A 19,231-nucleotide genomic window follows, 5' to 3' on the forward strand; every position below is an offset into this window, starting at 1 on the left:
AAACATTATGACAAAATGTTATTAGTGTTGAAGCCCTACCTTTTCAAACCTTAATATTTCAACCCAGCCAGTGCATACTGAAGTCAAAATTACAGATCGAGTTGGAAAGCATTGCATTCAAAGGAATTAATAATAGTTTACCTGCCAAACAAAGTAAGGTAAAGTAATTTTAAAAATCAGTTTTTATTATTTGCATTGTTTGTGAGGATGGAGTTGAAATTGATCTGGAACTACAGATTCAGCAACGACTAGTATGCTTATGTTCCAACGCAGGTTGAGAGGGTTACAGGCTCTTAAACCCAAATAAACACCAAACAGTTCATGAGCTGACATCCACACAAGCAGCATTGAGATGCATATTAAAGACGACAGTACCCTGCATTGCTTAAATAAACATAAAGAAGCTGCATATTTGCCTTGAAGCATTTAAACACTATTTTACAGAAGGTAAAACACATGTTAAGCATGTTGAACATGCAAACAAACAAAAAAAAAACAGGTTTATTTGCTGCTGGCAGAAACACTTACGTTCCCAGAATGTCTTTGAAATCATACTTCTCCTTGACATCAGAGGTCTTCTTTTTCCAGGCGTGTCCGTCCTCACCCAGCGGCATCTTCTTGTGGTGGCAGTCAGAAACAATACTAGTAAGGAAGAAAATAGGATAAAATGAAATCCTCATCACATATGAAATACAGTGACTGCTTGAAAAGTTGCAGGACGTGACTGGAAGCAAAATATGTTACCCGTTTGCTTTGGTTGCTTAATTTATAATTGAAAACTTTTTTTTTTATGATTCTCTCACATTATGTTATTTTTCTACACGTATGCAAACTCTAAAGGTGGTTTTAACTGAGAAGTGCTGTCTAACATTAACATATCCTTTAGAGTGAATGATGTTTGTGGGGCGAATTTTAATAGGATTATTATGCTGTTATGAAAATGCTACTGTTTCACAAAAAGAAAAAATATAACTAGTTATTATGCCTGAAAGAAGATAAATAAAAAATCTGATCTGTAGAAAACTAATAAAGTTTTAAGTGAATGAAATATGCTTTAAACATTGCTTCTTTCTCACTTGCTAAATCTACAAAACAAATTAAAGGGACTATTTTTGCCAAATTGAAACTTAAATTGACAAACTGTTTGGAGAAACTATTCATATTAAGTTATGTTGTAAAGGATAGGAAAGAGTCCGGAACAAATCTAAATATTTATTCTGGCTTTTAAGCATTTGAGGAAAAAAAAATAAAGTAGCCAAGTGTACAATTGTAGCCAAACTTTATGATACACAGTACAGGATTTTATTGTAGAGACGGACAGTCACACCCATTGTCTCCCAGTTTAAAGTTTAATAGTTGTTTGACTTCAGTATTGGTGCTTAAGTTTCACTGTACAAATTGAAGCGCGGTACTGTGGTTAAGCAGTTTTAGAGCTTGTACTGTAAAAACACTAACAAGAGAATGAAGTCCTCTTATATGTTTAAAACTCACGATTTAAACCACGATCACGTCAGCCTGAACAGTGTCCTTGCAAAAGTATTCACACCCCTTTTTCACATTTTGTAAGATTTTATGTCATAGTTCAACAGAAAGTAGCTCATGATTGTAATGTGGAAGGAAAATTAAACATGATCAAATTTTTTCTTTACCTGAAAGAAATGTTTTGTAGCTGTGGCACACATTTGTGTTTATCCCTGCTCAATACTTTATACAGCCACGTTTGGTTACAATTACAGCTGCAAGTCTTACCAGCTTTGTACATTTGGAGGCAGGATTGCTAAATAGCTTAAACTCACACAGACTGAAAAGAGACCCTGCCATTTTTAGTGTGTTTTCATACCTGATAGTGTGATAGACTCAGTACGTTTGGCGACCAAAAATCAAACATTTGCTACATTTTCAGCTGGCCTTGCAATTTAAGTGGATGGCCTAGAGGTTACCAGTTATGTCATACTTTTTCCATTTTGTGTTCCTAAAGAGTGTTATGTGAATTGCTCAAAGATTAGGTTATTGTTTTATAACCTCTGTGGCATTAACAGAACATCTATGCTTGTACTAAGGTTAAATAAAATACAGGCAATTAATTCTGTTTACAAATTAAAAGACTTATGAAGGCAATTAGCTCAATTTCATTTCGGTGTACCAAAGAAAGGGGCTCAATACACCATTAATATTTTATTTCAAAAATTGCTGACTTGTAAAGCTTGTAAATTACTTGTACACAAATTCACAACTTTTTCTTGGTCTATTAGATAAGTGCCAATTAAATGTATAAAAGATCATGGCTGTGCATGTACAAAACAAAAGTGAAAAAGTGCTCTAGGGTATCACTGGTTTTGCAAGACCCTTAATGTAATATCTGCTAAGCTATACATCGTGTGTGTAACACTTAGATTGTGGGCCAATGACCAACACAAACACCCCCTCAATGTCACAGTCTCTTATCAGTTCCTCCTTCCAAAGAAATTCACAATCAGATGTCCTTGCCAGTCTTTCAGGGTGCTGCAAGGGAACTTGCTGTCACAGTTTTCGTCATACAAGCCCGGAAAGTGTCTATAACGAAAGACCTCGAGATACTAAAATAGCCCCCGTGCATCTCAGCGCGCCTCACTCCTCCTCTGTTCCTGCTGCCTGCCTGGCAACTTCACACTCTGTGTATAGGAAATGATGTAACGCATTGTTTGAAACCGTATGAAGGCTGTCTAGCTTATTACTTTATAATAGTGCAAGTAGTGCAGCATTTATGTATATACGTTTCAAAAACCATCTGATGGGGTACTGAAAATTACTATTGTTTTGTGACATTAGTTTTGGGGTAAGAGTTCTCCAACAAAAATGTCAAGCATTCCCATATTTTTCTCCAAAAAAAAAAAAAAAAAAAAAAAAAAAGTCTAATGAAACCGCAGACATGCACTGTCTTTTTACACAGTGCATGTAAAGACCTGGTTTTAGCTGTACACCTTAGTCATTTCACATTAATCTGCAATCTAGTTACAAAGGCAGGACAAAAATGAAATGCCACCGAGTTAGACTTGACAAAGTGGTATGCAAAGCAATGAACTTAAGGGAAGCAACAAAGAGGAAGTCTAGTTAAATGTCTGTAAAAGCTTTGCTAGTAAATCTCCTTTTGCAACCTCTGCTTCCTGCATCTAACACCAGCTCTACAGTTAACAAAAAATAAAGAGTAGGGTGTAACTCTATGCCTAGGTGCACATTCAACATGACACCAGCTGGTTGTTGTGGGATGAGGATCCATTACAGTGAATGATTTTTATGTACGCGTTTTCTCTGAAAACTGATCTGGGGAAAGTCCACGCATTTTATTTCTTTATTTAGAAATATCTGAGTTTTGTCAAAAAAGAACCAAGAATAGAACTTTGTGGAGGAGGAACAAAATGATTAAAAAGTTATAAGACATGAATAATAATGGATGGTTTATCCTCATCCAGAATGAGAATGGCAAAAGCGTAAGAACAACTTTTTGTTATCGAGTTTACTCCATTCCTAAGAAACCATTATCTAGAGTTGCCTGCTGTTGGAGCTTTGGGTGAATGAGAAAGAGGCGCTTGGGACATGCACTCTGGAATGATGATAACATCATTTGGAATTCCTTAGAAAATTCTTTCCAGCTCCCTTACATAAAAAACTAAGCAAGGTCCTACAACTGCCCTTATGAACACAATTATTACGGGATCACAATATTAATTGATTTCTAAAACTACTGGGAGCGGGAGGAATGTGCTTGGATATTCATGTCATTGTCAAGAAACCCAGGTGTTTTTCCAGACTTGATCAAAACTAAATCCGAGACATCACTTTGGATGCACTGCAGGAAAGACACTTTTATTTACCAACGGAAAGAATGTGTATTGATTTAAAACACAAATCATTTCACATTTTTCACTTTATTTTCTTTATCTGATCAGCAACATCTCAGAAAGACATCCAAACCATTCCAGCAAGGAAGAAGTCAATAAAATAAAGAAAGAACTGCACAAACTGAAGCCAGAGAAACAATGAAAGCACCTCTTACATCCACCTTGTTTGTAGCATCTCACCTTGCTCATGTGAAGATATAGACGATAATTCATGCACTGAGAAAACATTATACTGAAAGTTATTTTAAAATCTGAATGCATCAACTTTCTAGGTTTTGATCTGCATTCAGGTTCTGCACGTCGCTATGCCCAGCGAATGCAAGTATGCATCTAAAACTCCATTCATTCTTTTGGCTTATGCGGCTGCAGGTTATAGTCCCCACAAGACAACATTCAGTGCAATCCAAAAGTATTCACTTCTCTTGAACTTCTGCACATTTGAAAATTTACAGCAAATAAATGTCTGTGTGCTTTGCCAGGATTTTATGTGACAGACAAGTACAAAGTGGTGTACAATTCTGTAGCACAAGAAATGTAGATACTTAATTTTTACATTTTGTTTTATTTTTTACTTTTATTTAAAGTGTGGCAATCATCAGGCCAGATCCTATGTGGCTAGTGGCATACCATTAGTGTACTTAAATGTAATAGTTCCCTTTCGTCTTGCCACTGTTCCAAAAAAGCCAGATTTCTCAGAGAATACAAGTAACAGCTGTCCTCTCAACAGAGCTTGAGGTCTCTGCAGCTCTTCCAGAGCTGCAGAGTTTCTAAGAAACTACTTTGATTAATGCAGTTCCTGCCCAAACATGTCAATGTGGTTGAACAACTAAGTCCTGGTATGTTTCTTGTCGTGTTACGATTGAGGACAAATTGAGTTTTCTGAGACATGCCAAGACTGGGATATTATTTCACAAACTAATCCTGTTTTTAACCTTTCCACTATATCCTCCATGACCTCTGTGGTGTATTGGTCTTTAGGAGGTAGATTTCCGATGAAAAACATTGGGCGCAGTCACTGAAATGAAGCGCCAAAAAGGTGAACTTAAGTTACGAATGAGGATATTTTGTAAGACAATTGGTTGCACTGAAATCCATTGCAACCAAGGGGGTATGAATACAAATGCCACATTTATCATTTTTTGGTGTGTTTTCAGTGTGACGTGTGAAATGGTTCAAGAGGTATGAATACTTTTGCAAGGCACTCTAAACGGTTTCAAGCCACTGGAGTTTTCAGGACATAGTCAGAGATGAGCAAGTGGGTCTGTTTGTCAAACAGACAAATGCTATAAACAGCAGAATAAGGTTGAAGTTTCACACTGATAGGGGCAAAAAAAAGGGGCAAAGCTTAGACATTGGTGGACCGTGGAGGAAAAACACATGCAGGGCATATATGAGCATGTAGAAGGACCAAAAGAGGCTCCTCGGGTTCCACTGATGATGTGTTTTTGACCAGTGGGTGAAAACAGGGCGCTCAAACCCCAGGGAGCAAGAGGACTGAAGAAGCCTGATGCTGGGAGATGCACAACATCATAACCACATTCCTTGAGCAGAAAGTCACATGCAGCATTCATCCTTTTTTTCCCCACAGAGAGAGTTGCTGTACTCACTGGTTTCCCATTCCTGTGATATGCAGCGGACAGAAGAAACACACACATGTACACGTGACGATTGATTTTGACAAACTGACATGGAGTAACATTTATTAGTATAATGATTACTGCAGTTCTTTTAGATACACAACAAACCTTTTCAAACATTTTAAGCAAGTGCACACACAACACACACACACAAGAATCAAACATAAAAACAGTCCAACACAACCAATAAAGACACACATTTAAAATGTACAACTCTGCACATGTCTGGACGAATCCACTCATTTCCCCAAAACTGCTTTACTTCTCTCTAGAGTTCAGATGCAGTAATAATAATCACGTTTTTAAAAAAGCGTTTCTCTTTTCTCTTTTGACTCAACTGCAGTTTTATTATGTCATATCTGCAAAGATTGTCTCTGGCAGGGTCCAAACCGTAGGGAATTCTGCTGCCAAACACATGACATGTCAAAAACACATGTCAAGGGACAAGATTCCTGCAGAGCCAAATACACTATAGCAGGAAAATACTTTTTTAAAAATGATTAGATTTCACTCTTTGCTTTGCCAGCACTCCAAACTAAAACGTTTCATCCCCAACCATTTAAAGAAACAGCATTTAGTCTAAAGCGTTCATTCATTTACATGGGGTGATCTTCTACATGTTTAAATGTGTAGAACAAGTGTTTTCTCACTCTGAGGACTTTTTTCTGGCACCTGTCAAACATTTAGATGACCCTTCCCATTTGGCCATATCTGTTCTGAGTAACTGCCTGACTGGAAATCAGCACTTAAGTGATAATTAAGTGCTGAACATAAGAGAGGTGAATAAACAATTATTTTTTTCTTAGTTATTATGACGCAATTGTGGACATTCATCCTTAAAATATCTGAGAATGAAAACAAGGCAGCCAACAGCCAATTTATTACATAGTTTTGTTTAAAAAACAAAAGAAATTAGCAGGTCTATGGTTGGATGATAACTTGCAAAATCTGCAGAAAATTCTGAAGAAATGCATAAATGAATCACATTCAGTTTCCACGTGTTTAAGAGGAGAAAATCTCTCCAGGCAATAAAGGCTCCTCTCATCAGTGCCTGCAGAAACTATTTTAAAATCCTTCCCAAATAAAACTTTCACAGCAAGAAGAGTAACAAAAAAATTAAGTCACAGCTAGATGACTCAAGATATTTTCTTAAATTAATACTTATGAAAAACAAAACAAATTTCACCCAAATTTTTTGCAGTAACTATAACATGCCAGCAGGTGGTGATGATGGCAAACGTAACTACATTAAAATTCAAGAAAATCCTGCACATGGCTAAAGCAGTGCTGGGCTAAGGATTCTCCACCAACACTACCATGACATTGATTACTTGCTATAGCTCGTCATTTAAACACAGGCAACATTTATCAGTTGCTCTGTTAAATATTTATCGTCACGTGTGGAGCTATGCATCACAGGAGAATTTGGACAGATATTCCTTTGCGTATGCACCAACCAGAAGCAGAGGACCACAAGGTGATGGTGCTTTCAGTGGCATAGAGAACCTGCAAGAAGCAGTAGTTGGCAACCTAATTAGCACCTTATTCCAGTTGGTGGTGGAAATGCAACAAAAACGCTGCTTTGCCATCCACCATCAAGCCAGAAAAAAAGTGTGTCTTCTTTGACATTGTTTGCACTTGCCTCTGTTCAAAATATTGATTTTATTTGTAGATTGAGGTGTGCTATGCTTGTCTGTTGATTTGTAATAAGCCAACATTAATGCGGTGTTGTTTTTAATAGTGATACACCAGTAAGTTTGCCAATAATGTAAATTGCCATATTTTATTTTGAAAAAATCTAATTCTGAAATTCTGAATTTTTCTTTTCCTCTTCATAAACTGAAAACATAAATTCTTCCAACCTTTAAATGCATAAAAAAATCACATTCCCTTTGCTGTACCCTAACCATCATCTGATTCAGAAATCAGATGATGGTTAGGGATGTATGCCTTGATAGATCAAGAATATTCATACATATATACTTCATTTTATGTTGAACTACTACCACCACTGTCCACCACTTTTTAGTATCAGTGCTTGTTACTTTAATTTTTTACATTAGCAAAAAAAAAAAAAAAAAAACTCTGCAAAAATGAAAAAGATCCCGACAGTCAGTAAAGGGTTTTCCAGGAAACTCTAGTAATTAGGCCACAGATAAAAGCCTTTGTGATCAATGAATGGGCTATTACTTTAATTAGTTTGTCAATATTTTTTTACATACATTGCAGTGAAAGATTTTTGCCATTTGACAGATTTCTAACAGTTTTTGCCTTTCCATCACACTTAAATGTTTTAGATTATCAAACAAATGTTCTTGACAGAAATAAACCTGAATTGCTTTAAAATACAAAAAACGTATTTATTAAAGAGAAATGTCTATTAAAAATCTGTCTTATGTGGAAAAAGTAATCACACCCCCTGATCAATTATGAATTTACTGTACACATTTCTTTAATTCTGAGTTTAGTTACACAAGAAACATCCTGACTTAATTTTGGCAGACCATAGAACCTATCTAACAACATGAAGTAGGCCAAAGGGAATGCTAAAGAAATTGAGAAACAAATTCATTGGCCAATAGGTTTGTTGAGGGTTACAAAACTATCATTAAGGCTTTGGGACATTGGAACAATGGTGAACCTTCCCAACAATGGCTAGTTTATGAAAATTACCCCAGGTGCACATCTGCGACTCATCCAGTAGGTAGGAGAGTGACTAAGAAAGACATCTAAAGCATCCCAGGCCTGACATTCTTCAGCTGAGGTTGATGTTTGTGATTGAATAAACAGAAAGAGACTCGGGGGGGGTGGGGGGCACAACGGGAGGGCTCCAAGGAAACATTGACCAAAAAGAGCATAAAAGCTTGTTTCTCATTTGCCTTATGATTATACAAAACTTTTGGTAAAATATTCAGTGAACTGATGAGACAAGGGTGGAAGTTTTTAGAAGGTGTGCGTTTCATTATATCTGGTGTAAACCTAAAACAGCATTTCTCAAAATTCACTATACTGGCACCTGGACATTGTTGCAGCACTCTAGTACTGTGGTGTTCTGGGCTGCTTTGTTGCTTCAGGCCCTGGATGGCTCATTGTGGTTGATGGAGTCATGCATTCTGCTCTCTAACAAAAAATACTTACAGAAAATGTCCAGCCATCAGTTTGTGACCTTAAGCTCAAGCACACTGGGGTTATGAGGCAGCACAATAATGTGAAACAGCAATTGCACCTCTAAATAGTTCCAAACAAAGCAAAAAATAGAGGGGTTTTGTGTGGCTTAGTCAAAGTCTGGATACATACCCAAGAATTATTGGTTTATAGGTCAATTACAAGTGCATAGTCAGGTTGACTCAGATAGCATTATTCTCTTGCTATATAAAATATAATCAAATACTACTTTTGGATTTACTCAGGTTATCTTTATCTGACATAAAATTAGTGTGAAGTTTGAAAAAAGCAAAAATATAAGATATTTGCAATGTTTATGCAAACAGACTGAATAAGGCACAAAGAGAATTATTTTACTTGCAGAATTCAGCTTGACTGATATGATCAGTCTGACAACCAAAAGGTATAACCTTTCCTACATTGGCCCCTTGCTTTTTGGATCAGATTTCACTTCGTATCACCACTCATATTTCTGAGGAAATGGTAGACAAGCACAGATATGAGCAGGATAAAAAACACGCAAAAAGCCTGACACAGACAGAGTCAACAAGACAGAGAGCTCCATTCACATATTTCACACAACAATAACACTAAAAATGATTCATCGGGTCAAACTGCTGAAGTCAGAACCTCAAGGCCTCTACAGCAGTGGGCGAGCGCTTTCCCCCGATGTGCCAAGTGCAACATGTTTTTTTCCCAGCACAAACGCAGAAAAAGCGGTCTGTGTGATTCACAGTTCATTAACTCAAGTCTCTGCCATCATCACTTGTTGTTTGATTCACAAAACAGATTTCCAGGGCTTGGCACAGTGCCTCAGCAGGGCTGCATATCAATCAGCCCTGTGCACCCACTGGCTGATGATGGGGGTCGATTGGTCAGCCTGTGTTAATGACGCACAACAAATCTCTTAATGTGGGCCTATTAATTGATCAGCACGCTTCACATGTGAGAGGAAGACATCAAACAGACAGGGGAAAGAACTGAAGCTAAATAAGAGGAGAATTTCACATCATGACAACTTACACGCAGCTTTGATTGTGTATTTTGAGGATTAATTTCACCACCAGGGGGTCCTCAAGACCTTGAAGTATTTGTTAGTAGTCACACCAAAGAGTTTAAATCCGTCTTAAGCCACATTAATTCCGGTAGTACTCACTTTTGTAGAAGTGACTGGTGTGAAGGGGGAAGAGAAAGCTCTCACCTCAGTGCGTCTATTTTGCTGGCCGAATTTCACGTCAGTATTTGCTCGTAACATAGAGGTTCTCTTTATAATGTGAATGAGAGCGCAAAACAGAATGACTCCACTGTACTTATGACCAGCAGGCTCTTAGAAAACGAGTTCATTGTTAAGCGCTTATTAACAGACTTTCACTAATGAAGTATGCATGACTAACTGTGAGTAAGGGAGCCGGATAATAAAAACAGACAGGCTGATAAATGTTGCGTGAGGGGAAAAAAGAAAGGTGTCAGAACAAACACGACAAGCCACGCCTTGCTGGGTCCCTCGGAGAGTCACATATAAAGTTAGTGAACCGACGGTTCAACGTGAGTCCTCCTTACCTGTGAATGTGCGGGGTCAGTGAGGTCCAGTCACCGCGTCTGTCTCTGCTGCTGGCACTGCTGCTGCTGCTGCTGCTCGGAGCGCTCCCTGTCTCACTGAGGCTGGACTGACAGGCAGCCTCACCCGCCTCACCCGCAGCAGCGCTCCTGACGTCACCTAAGGGTCGGACAGCCAGCGAACCAATCAGCGCCCGAGATGCGGCGCTCAGGTAAAACGGTTCACTATACTCGCGAGCCAGTGACTCCACTTGCTATCATAGGCGTAGAGGTTTGGCAGGGACTGTAACAAGCGACACCTGCTGCTAAGTACAGTCTGTATGACACTGCTGATACAACTGAATGATACCAGCAGAGTCTGGTTTGCATAGCGCCCAAGGAGAGACCCTCCATCTGCTCCACCACACACAACTAAACACACAGCCACTTCTCAAATAATACATTAAATATAATGCTAATGAAAAACATCACATGGGTTTAACGCAGAAATATCTGTCCAGTGCAAATTAATATTTATTATACTGTTGGGTGAGGTTTCTCTAATCTTCCTCTTGACAGCATCCCACAGGTTCTCTGTTATGCTTAGTTTTGCTGGCCATTAATTGCACAGTGATACAATGTTAATTAGTCAAGGTATTCCACATGTAGTGTGGGTGATTAGTCCACCTGAAAAATGAAATCAGCATTTCCATAAAAGCTTGTCAGGAAAAGGAAGAAGGACATGATCTAAACTTATCTGGAAGACAGCTGTTCTTTGGACTTAAAAAAACACATTGGACAACACTTGGAGAGCTCCACAAAGACTGTGGAAACTTCACACTGGACTTCAGTCCACCTCAGTTACCTGTCTCTATCCTCTGTTTCCATACTTTGGAACTTTGATTTCTAAATTAAATGAAGAGTTAATGAAAATCTGAAAATGGGCTTTGGACCACCAAACTACAGTTTAGTCATTTGCCTGAGTCAGATAGTTCTGATATTGTTTAAAGTTCAGGAGATACGAAACACAAGGAGTATGACGATTGTAGGCCATATCCTGGATATGTCTGTGTGTAGAGGCTCATAGAGCACAGACTCCAACTGCAGCCCAAACCTTGTTGATCTCCCCAAGCTCTTGTGCGGCTTTTGCTTCACAATCCTCCTAAGTCTGTGCTTATCCCTGTTGTTTGGGCAACTTTTCCCAACACTATTTTCTCTCGACTCAACTTTTTCATAGCACGTATACTGTGCTTTGTGAACAGCTGATGTCTTTTACATTTATCTTTTTGTGGTGTACCCTATAGGACACTGGTGTCAAACTCATTTTCATTTTGAGCTACATCGTGATTCTCCTTGATGGGTCACTTGTGTCCCATCAAGTACTTATAAAACTAACCGTTAACAAACTGTTTAAATATTAATAAATATTTGTCTTTGCATTCATTGAGTACTTCTTCAAGCTAAACATTATTAAACATATTTTCACATTCATATAATTTGCTAGTTCACTGGTAAAACTGTTCAGATTGAAAAAAAAAAAAAAAAAAAGAAATATATATATATATATATATATATATACATATATATATATATATATATATATATGCGTACAAATGTTATCATCAAGCTATGGTTGACCACATTTGGCTTGCAAACCTTGAGTTTGACTCGTGCTGTAAGAGACCACAGTGGAAACAATTCAAATCAGCAGTCTTCTCTGTGGTATGAACACAACACAACATTTTTGTTTTAAAAGTCCTTTATAGTCTTAATGAATATGAAGACTTTCTGAAAAGTCAATTTATTTGGTTTTCCTTAGCTGTGAGGTGTAATCATTACAATTGTGACCTAAATAAATATATCACTGTGGATGTCACTAAAAATTGGGAGTTTCCATATTTAAATAAAAATTTCTGAAATACAATGGCCTTTCAAGATATTGCAATTTATTTATAAGAATCTGTATGAGGCCCCATGAATTCAAAATGTTTAAAGTGGAAACTTCAGATGGAGTTTTCCATGATGTAATGACCCCTAGTTATAGATTTTATGAAGGACACCTCTGGGTTAACGAATGAAAGTTGGGGCCTTTCACGTGTTTGAGAGTTAAGAACTGCATAGGTGCCCAACTTGTTTTGCCAATATGGATTCTGTTTAGTCAACATAAATGAATTCCATGCCAGAAGCACATTATGAGGCCAGGTCCCACTTAGCACCCATCCAGCTGGAGAAAAATTTATATGGACTCAATATAATACATAATGGCTGGTTTGAATGACACAAACAAGATGTCCCCCCTTTAAGAGATCCCATATTGTCCCGTATTGATGGTTTTTATTTATGATGCCTGGTTGTTTTGAGTCCTGCTGTAGTTCTGAAAATATTTTTATAATATCTTTTTCTTTGAGATTCATGCCGTGACTGTTTCTCTTCTTTTTTCTTTTTTTTTATAGACATCAATGTACATTAGTCAGCTTGTGACTGATTTGGTTTGGTTTGTGGTTTTTGAGCGTGTGGTTGGCATGTCGAGTCGGTTCAGTGCAAAGTGCATGCTTATCACATTTAAAAATATTTGTTTAGTTTTTTTTTTTTCAGCTACCAAGCATGCGCTGATGAGCATGCCTAGACAATAAATTTTGAGATTTAGAGATTAAAATATTAACCAATAACAGCAGCTTCATGATACCTAATGTAAGCGTAATTTAAAAGAAAAGGGTCAAGTATCTACATGCTAATGATATTCAGGAACCAATTGTGTTTGATCTTGAGAGAGGGGCTTAAGAACCAACACAGCAGCAAGCCAAATGATTTTTAAAATTGCATCTCCTTCATTTGCGGGAACCTTATTAATTATTGGCCAAAACGTCAGTCGGAAAGCTGACATCTCCAAAACTGGTTCACGAACAGGTGTGTGCTCTTTCTCTAGCATGTATTCAATAATTAAGCCTTTAAAAAGTGTGGAGTTGGTTTCAAGTGTGGCATTAGCATTTGAAAGCTGCTGTCAATGAAGCTCTCAAGCAAGTAATACAGGATATGCTAAGAGTGCAGATCTTTCAGGGACTGCAAGGAGATCAGGAGATAGCACTTTGGTTAGCTGTAGGGAAGAATCATAGCAGATTAGAATGCATTGCAGATGAGCACAGAGGATAGGAAACATTTTTACAGATGTAGACTTCAGTATTGAAACATTTATTGCATGCAAAGTCCACAAGGTTCAATAAATATGAAAAAAAAGGACACGCAATGTAATGTCTCTACTTTAATATTTTACATCATTTTAAAATTACTACAATTTCATAGCTACTGGTTTAACTTGATTAAAATTTGCCAACAGTTGTGATAGGTTACTCCAATGTGCTGGAGAAAACAATTAACCTAGAAACTCATTTTTACTTGTAGCTTCGTTTTGGTTTCAGCCTCAGACAAACTTGAGCAAAGCTTACTGCTGCCACCTCCAGGCTGCTTCATAGACATGGTGTCCAACTTCTGTTTTTTTTTTCCAGATGGAGTCACATCAGACTTGAAATATTTTCAATATTGGTGGATGTATTTGTTGCCAAATTCAAGCAGGCTATAATGTCTAAGTTCTAAATAATGCTCATATAAATCATAGAACCTCATAATCAGGTATTCTTACATCAAATACAGGGCAGTCCTGGACAGAAGCCTATTGGAAGCTGCAAAAGAAATGATATTGGGGTGGAGGCTCATCTTTCAGCCAGACAACAACACTCAACAAGCAGCCAGAGCTACTACAGAATGGTTTATCTCTGTCTGTTTATGTGTTAGAATGGCCCAAAGTCCAGATTTAAAACACTCTCCGTCCTCACTGTTTGCAATGATTCCTCACTTTTGTGGTAAGACACGATTATAAAATACTTCATGTTGGTCCATCACTTAACATTCGCTATAACATTTATTAAGATTTGTGGTTGTGATATTAGGGTTAGGGTTAGGTTAGTTATTACGAGAAAATGTGGAAAATATCCGAATGAACCTTTGAGAAAATAAGGTGTTATAAACCTCCAAGTCAGCAGGTGGCAGAAGTTCATTTACGGACTGCGTGAAACCGAAGAGACGCAACATCTAACTTCACTTGTGCTGTTTCCACGTGTGAGCCGTTCAGTCACATTGGCAGATCAACAGCGACACAATGAAAAGACCAAGTAAGTGTATTTCCATACAGTAAATGGTCCACGAAGAGCAGCTTTTTAATGTTTTAATGTCCGGGTTGTCCATTTTGTTCGTTGGGGTCAGGTTACATTAGCTTTTTCTAAGGCTAACCGAGGTTTAACCGAGCTAACGAAGCTTTCATTCTCTTCAGAGTTAAGGAAAGCAAGTAAAAGGATATCCTGCTCCAAACGTTATAAAATACAGAAGAAGGTAAGTGGCTTTTTGTCGTATATCAGTGGTTTTACGTTGCTACCTTGTAGATAAAATATATTTGAACTACATTTCTTGCATGTTTGTCATAGTATATCATTACGATACTTTTTTTTTTTTTTTTTTTTTGCACGCTTGTGTACACAAATTATATCGCTGCTTCTTCCACAATAACCTTAGTAATATTCCGCTCTGATCTCAGGTTCGGGAGCATAACAGAAAGTTAAAAAAAGAAGCTAAAAAGAAAGGATTGAAGAAGCATGTAAAGAAGGATCCCGGAGTGCCCAACAGCGCCCCCTTCAAGGAGGAGGTCCTCAGAGAGGCAGAGCAAAGGAGGCTGCAGGTGGGCTGGCATCCGAATAGCTTAGCTTAGTTTAGATGGGTGTAAAAAGTATTTAGCAATTTTTTTTAATGGCTGTTGGTAGTTTCCATGTACATATGTATTTTTGAAAAACTTGCTTCTTTTTTTTTTTAGATTGAAGAAGAGAAAGAAAGGAAACGACAAGCCAAAAAGGAAGAGCGAGCCCAGAAAAGGAAAAAAGAGAAGGAAGCCGCTGTTAAAGAAGCAGAACCAAGCGCCAAGAAGGCCCGAAAGGTAACAGTCCACCTCATCAGTAGCCAGTACTGAAACACCACTCCAATTTTTTTAATTGTTGTTTTACAAAGCAAATTATAAAATGCAAATGCTGCAGATTTTCATGTCTGAAAAAAGCAATAATAATAAAAAATATATTTTTGTTTGTAGTTAATTTTTTTTTTTTTTTACGGCAAGATAAATGATTAAGGTGTCTGTCTCCATCTGTTTGCATAGGACACCACAGAAAATAATTCAGTGAAACGTTCAGCTCCGAACAAGAACTCAAAGCAGCACCTCTGCAGTGAACTAAACAAGGTATACCTGCACCCTTACAGTGAGATCCAGCACAATACACTGTCAGCTTTACTCACAAAGTCACCCCTTGCAGGTAATAGATGCGTCTGATGTTGTAATAGAAGTCCTTGATGCTCGGGATCCTCTGGGATGCAGGTGCCCACAATTGGAGGAGGCTGTGCTACTGGGGGGCAAAAAGAAATTACTTTTTGTGTTGACCAAAATAGGTAAATGGAAATGAGAAGCTCTCAGCTAAACCAAGAAAATAAAACTCTTAACATGATTTGATTTTCATGTTGTTGTTGTTTTTTTATTTTTCTGCTACAGATCTTGTACCAAAGGAAAATGTAGAGAAGTGGATCGACTGTTTACAAAGGGAGTTTCCAGTTGTGGCATTCAAAGCTTCAACACAAATGCGGGACAAAACTGTGGTAAGACGTGATTTGCCTAACTGCAATCTGCAGATTCTTACCTTTGTTATAAAGTTTCCAAAACCTGGCATCATCTCCAGTGTTCTGAAACAGAAGTTAAAGGCTCAAAAGGATAAAATGGAGCAACTTTATTGCGATACATTCAGCCTTCCTGGCAGCTACTGTGTCATTTTAATTCATGTAAAATATCTAAGATTGGTATTAGTTTCCTGTGGAAGACGACTCCTACTCATACCTGGAGGCAGAACGAACAGCCGGCAGATCCCTCTGTAGAAAATAGTTTCCTTTTTAAATGGCTCAAAACTTCTTGTCTTTATGTGGAGGGCTGAGAAGGTTGAACAGCTTGCCCAGTGCTGTTCTGACCGGTTGTGACCTCCGAGAATAACCAACAAATGGCACAGTTTAGTCCCTGTGTCAGAAGGGACCATGTGTGCTTTTGCGGAACATTTGCATAAAAAAACAAAAAAAAATCTGTTGTGGTGGGTGTGAGCTATGTCGACCTTTCAATGTGTCGATCACGTTGTGCTCTTTGCTCATCAGAAAACCAAAAGGAAAAGAGTTGTGCCCTCCGATGTAGTCCTGGACAGGTCCAAAGGAGCAGCGTGTTTTGGCAGCGAGTGTCTCGCCGAGCTACTGTCGGCTTATGCCGCCAAGACGCAGAGCGAAGCCGCACTCAAAGTGGGCGTAGTTGGTAAGTTTATTCGAATCTGTCATTTTGCTTGCTTAATATTATGAAATATATCAATTTCTATCCTTTTTATGAACTTTTTTTTTTTGTTTCTTCCTCCCAGGCTTTCCTAATGTAGGGAAGAGCAGCCTGATTAACAACTTGAAAGGGATGATGGCGTGCCATGTTGGTATTGCAAAAGGCACCACGAAGTAAGCAAAGAAAAATAGTTGTGGCTAAAACATCTTGCCTCCAAAACGTCGTTCATAATTCAACGTCCTCTTTCCTGCACGTCAGATCCATGCAGGAGGTGCACATGTCAAAGATAGTGAAGCTAATGGACAGCCCGGGCGTCGTCGCTTCGCCGTCCAACCCAGCAGCCTCCATGGCCCTGAGGAGCCTGCAGGTGGAGGAGGGTCAGCAGGCGGTGCTGGATGCCGTAAATACGTTGCTCAAGCAGTGTGATAAGTCGCAGGTACTGGCTGTTGCAGTCACAGAGAAAGTGAGTAGGAACTGCTAAATCATTTTTGCTAACTTTTATCCTCTTGTCTCAGGTCATGCTTCAGTATACCGTCCCAGACTTCAGGAATTCCCTGGAGTTCTTGACCCTGTTGGCCAAAAAGCGAGGCTTCCTGCAGAAAGGCGGCGTTCCAAACACGGAGCAAGCGGCAAACACCTTCCTTACCGACTGGACAGGGTGAGCGTCGTTCTTGTTCGTGTTTCCTAAAAGCGGGTAGCTGCGTTGTTTTGGAAATGAGGAAAAAGTGCAATTCTTGAGTTCTCTATGAAGACTTCTAATCCAACTCTGATCCAAACCCTTTAACTGGAGCAAGTGTTTGGCTTTTGTGTCATTTAAATTACACAAAAATCTTTTATTTACCCCTTCGCCCCCTCTAGAGCCAAATTAAGCTACCACTGCAAAGTGCCAGGCAACTACAGCCTCCCAAACTATGTGACTGAGGAAGTGATCGCTGAGATGCAGAACGGCTGGGATCTAGCCAAAGTGAAGGCAGGCAACATGGAAATTCTGAAAGGTATAAATGTTACAGCTGAGTTTACACATTTAGAAGCTTGTGAGCAATTTATTGTAACATGAAAAAAATGTGAAACGGCTTGAAGTGGTGCGATTACGTCTGCAAGGTGCTATACCTTTTTATTCCTAAAAAAAATAAATAAAAATCTTCCACAGGTTTTAAATTTCCAAACCTGGCTAGCAGCATCGGCTTCGTCTCCAGAGGGCCGACTGCTGGTCTGCTGACGGTGGCCGCCGTCCCTGAAGAGCGACCACCTGCAGAGAGGGAGGCGCAGCACAACAGTGAGAACGATGAGGTAATGATGCACAGAAATGCACTTGCATGGCATTTGTTTTAACTTCTGGAAATGAGGACAAAAATGCAAGTCTCGATTTCTTTTATGAAGACTTCTAATCCAACTCTGATCCTGATGACTGCTTTTAATCACTGTGTCTCTTAAGAGCACTTGGATACAAACAAATAAAACTTCTGTCTGCTTTTCTCGCAGCCTGGAGAAACAGAGGAGTTGCATGCAACAGAGGAACTTGAGAAGCTGCAGAAAACAGTCAAAGGTATTTTTGGGGGGTTTTTGCATAGATTTTTTATCGGTTTAAATATGTGCTAATAAATAAGTTAATGTTTTGCCTTTTCATTGCAGATAAACCCAGTAAGGTTCATTTCCAGCCTGTCCCTGTCGACATCAGCCTCTCTACCGTTTATACAGATGATGCTTACGACTTCAACACTGATTTTAAATGAACTCCCCCCTTGATTCATGGACTCTTTTCACCATCCAGAGCTGGAACTACTCATGACGGAGAACAGCTTTGTGTTTTCGTTTTTTGGTCCCCCGTTGTTAACTAAACCATGTAAATGGCACAGATACCCATGAACTAGCCAGGCTACTGTCATAAAGTAGTGTGGAAACACAAACTGCTGATTGGTCAGATTATACCACACATGGATGGAAACGCGTTGTGTGCACAGAATTGAATCCCTGCGTCGTTACTCCTATTTTATCTCTTCATCAGACCGGAGTTGTCTTAACTTCCAGACATTGTCCACCTGATTCCACATTGAAGTGTTGGCTGAACAAAAACACAGAATTGTTTTCAGTGATTACTGCTTTAAACTTTGCTCTATTGTTTGCCAGCTGATCCCATCAGGACTGGCGTTGAGCCGTAGAAAACAAAACAGGGAGTTACAGTGGTGAGAACTGTATCGTGTTATGGAAATATGGTCTTTAAAAAGGCTGAGTCACTGCCAGGAATGTGGTTACATTTGCTTATCCTGGTGTTTGACGTCACTATTATTAGGCCAGGTGCTCCGAAACTCCTGCTTGTACTCAAACCTAAAGAACGGTGGAACGTACCTCGACTCATGGACGCAATTTAACCCTCAGCTATGTTTTTTTTTCCCCCTTAAATCTACCCATCCACCCTTACCCATCAAGATAATTTGATGCCTATGTGACTGACTTTCTTATTAAGCAGTTGTGTATATACTTGATTGTGACTGGAGGTCATTTGCGGGATCTTAATCTATAACCGTGTATATAGATGTGCACCTACAAACCTATTAAATCAAAAGTAGAATGTTTTCTTTTTTTTCCCTAAAACAATGTTTACATTTCTTTCCCCTATAAAAGTA

The 19,231-nt window shown here is 38.7% G+C and overlaps 2 protein-coding genes and 2 non-coding genes across 4 annotated transcripts in view; 3 read left to right on the forward strand and 1 right to left on the reverse strand.

Moving 5' to 3' along the window:
- The window catches only part of camk1b (calcium/calmodulin-dependent protein kinase Ib), a 43,274-nt gene extending 32,896 nt beyond the window's left edge, over positions 1–10,378 (reverse strand). Inside the window, exons 1-2 of the mRNA XM_014986304.2 lie at positions 10,241–10,378; positions 529–642 (exon numbers count right to left, since the gene is read on the reverse strand). Of these exons, the coding sequence (XP_014841790.2) occupies positions 529–614 (86 nt within the window). The 5' untranslated portion in view covers positions 615–642; positions 10,241–10,378. The remainder of the gene's footprint in view (positions 1–528; positions 643–10,240) is intronic.
- A 3,868-nt stretch (positions 10,379–14,246) lies between these two features.
- Positions 14,247–19,202, forward strand: gnl3 (G protein nucleolar 3). Its single transcript, XM_014986297.2, has 15 exons — positions 14,247–14,382; positions 14,541–14,599; positions 14,802–14,942; positions 15,075–15,194; positions 15,411–15,491; positions 15,565–15,697; positions 15,798–15,901; positions 16,442–16,592; positions 16,693–16,780; positions 16,866–17,043; positions 17,123–17,265; positions 17,466–17,602; positions 17,758–17,897; positions 18,090–18,153; positions 18,240–19,202. Exons 1-15 carry the CDS (start codon positions 14,370–14,372, stop codon positions 18,338–18,340), a joined length of 1,653 nt encoding a protein of 550 aa, XP_014841783.2. The 5' UTR covers positions 14,247–14,369; the 3' UTR covers positions 18,341–19,202.
- On the forward strand, positions 16,220–16,351 carry LOC148159638 (small nucleolar RNA SNORA47). The gene has a single exon (XR_015762969.1). It is a non-coding gene; the product is annotated as a small nucleolar RNA SNORA47 (small nucleolar RNA).
- On the forward strand, positions 17,317–17,390 carry LOC148159639 (small nucleolar RNA SNORD19). The gene has a single exon (XR_015762972.1). It is a non-coding gene; the product is annotated as a small nucleolar RNA SNORD19 (small nucleolar RNA).
- Positions 19,203–19,231: the final 29 nt, after the last annotated feature.

Source organism: Poecilia mexicana, unplaced genomic scaffold (assembly GCF_051168715.1).
Source record: "Poecilia mexicana isolate PSO_F unplaced genomic scaffold, ASM5116871v1 scaffold_5, whole genome shotgun sequence".
Taxonomy (NCBI): Eukaryota; Metazoa; Chordata; class Actinopteri; order Cyprinodontiformes; family Poeciliidae; genus Poecilia; species Poecilia mexicana.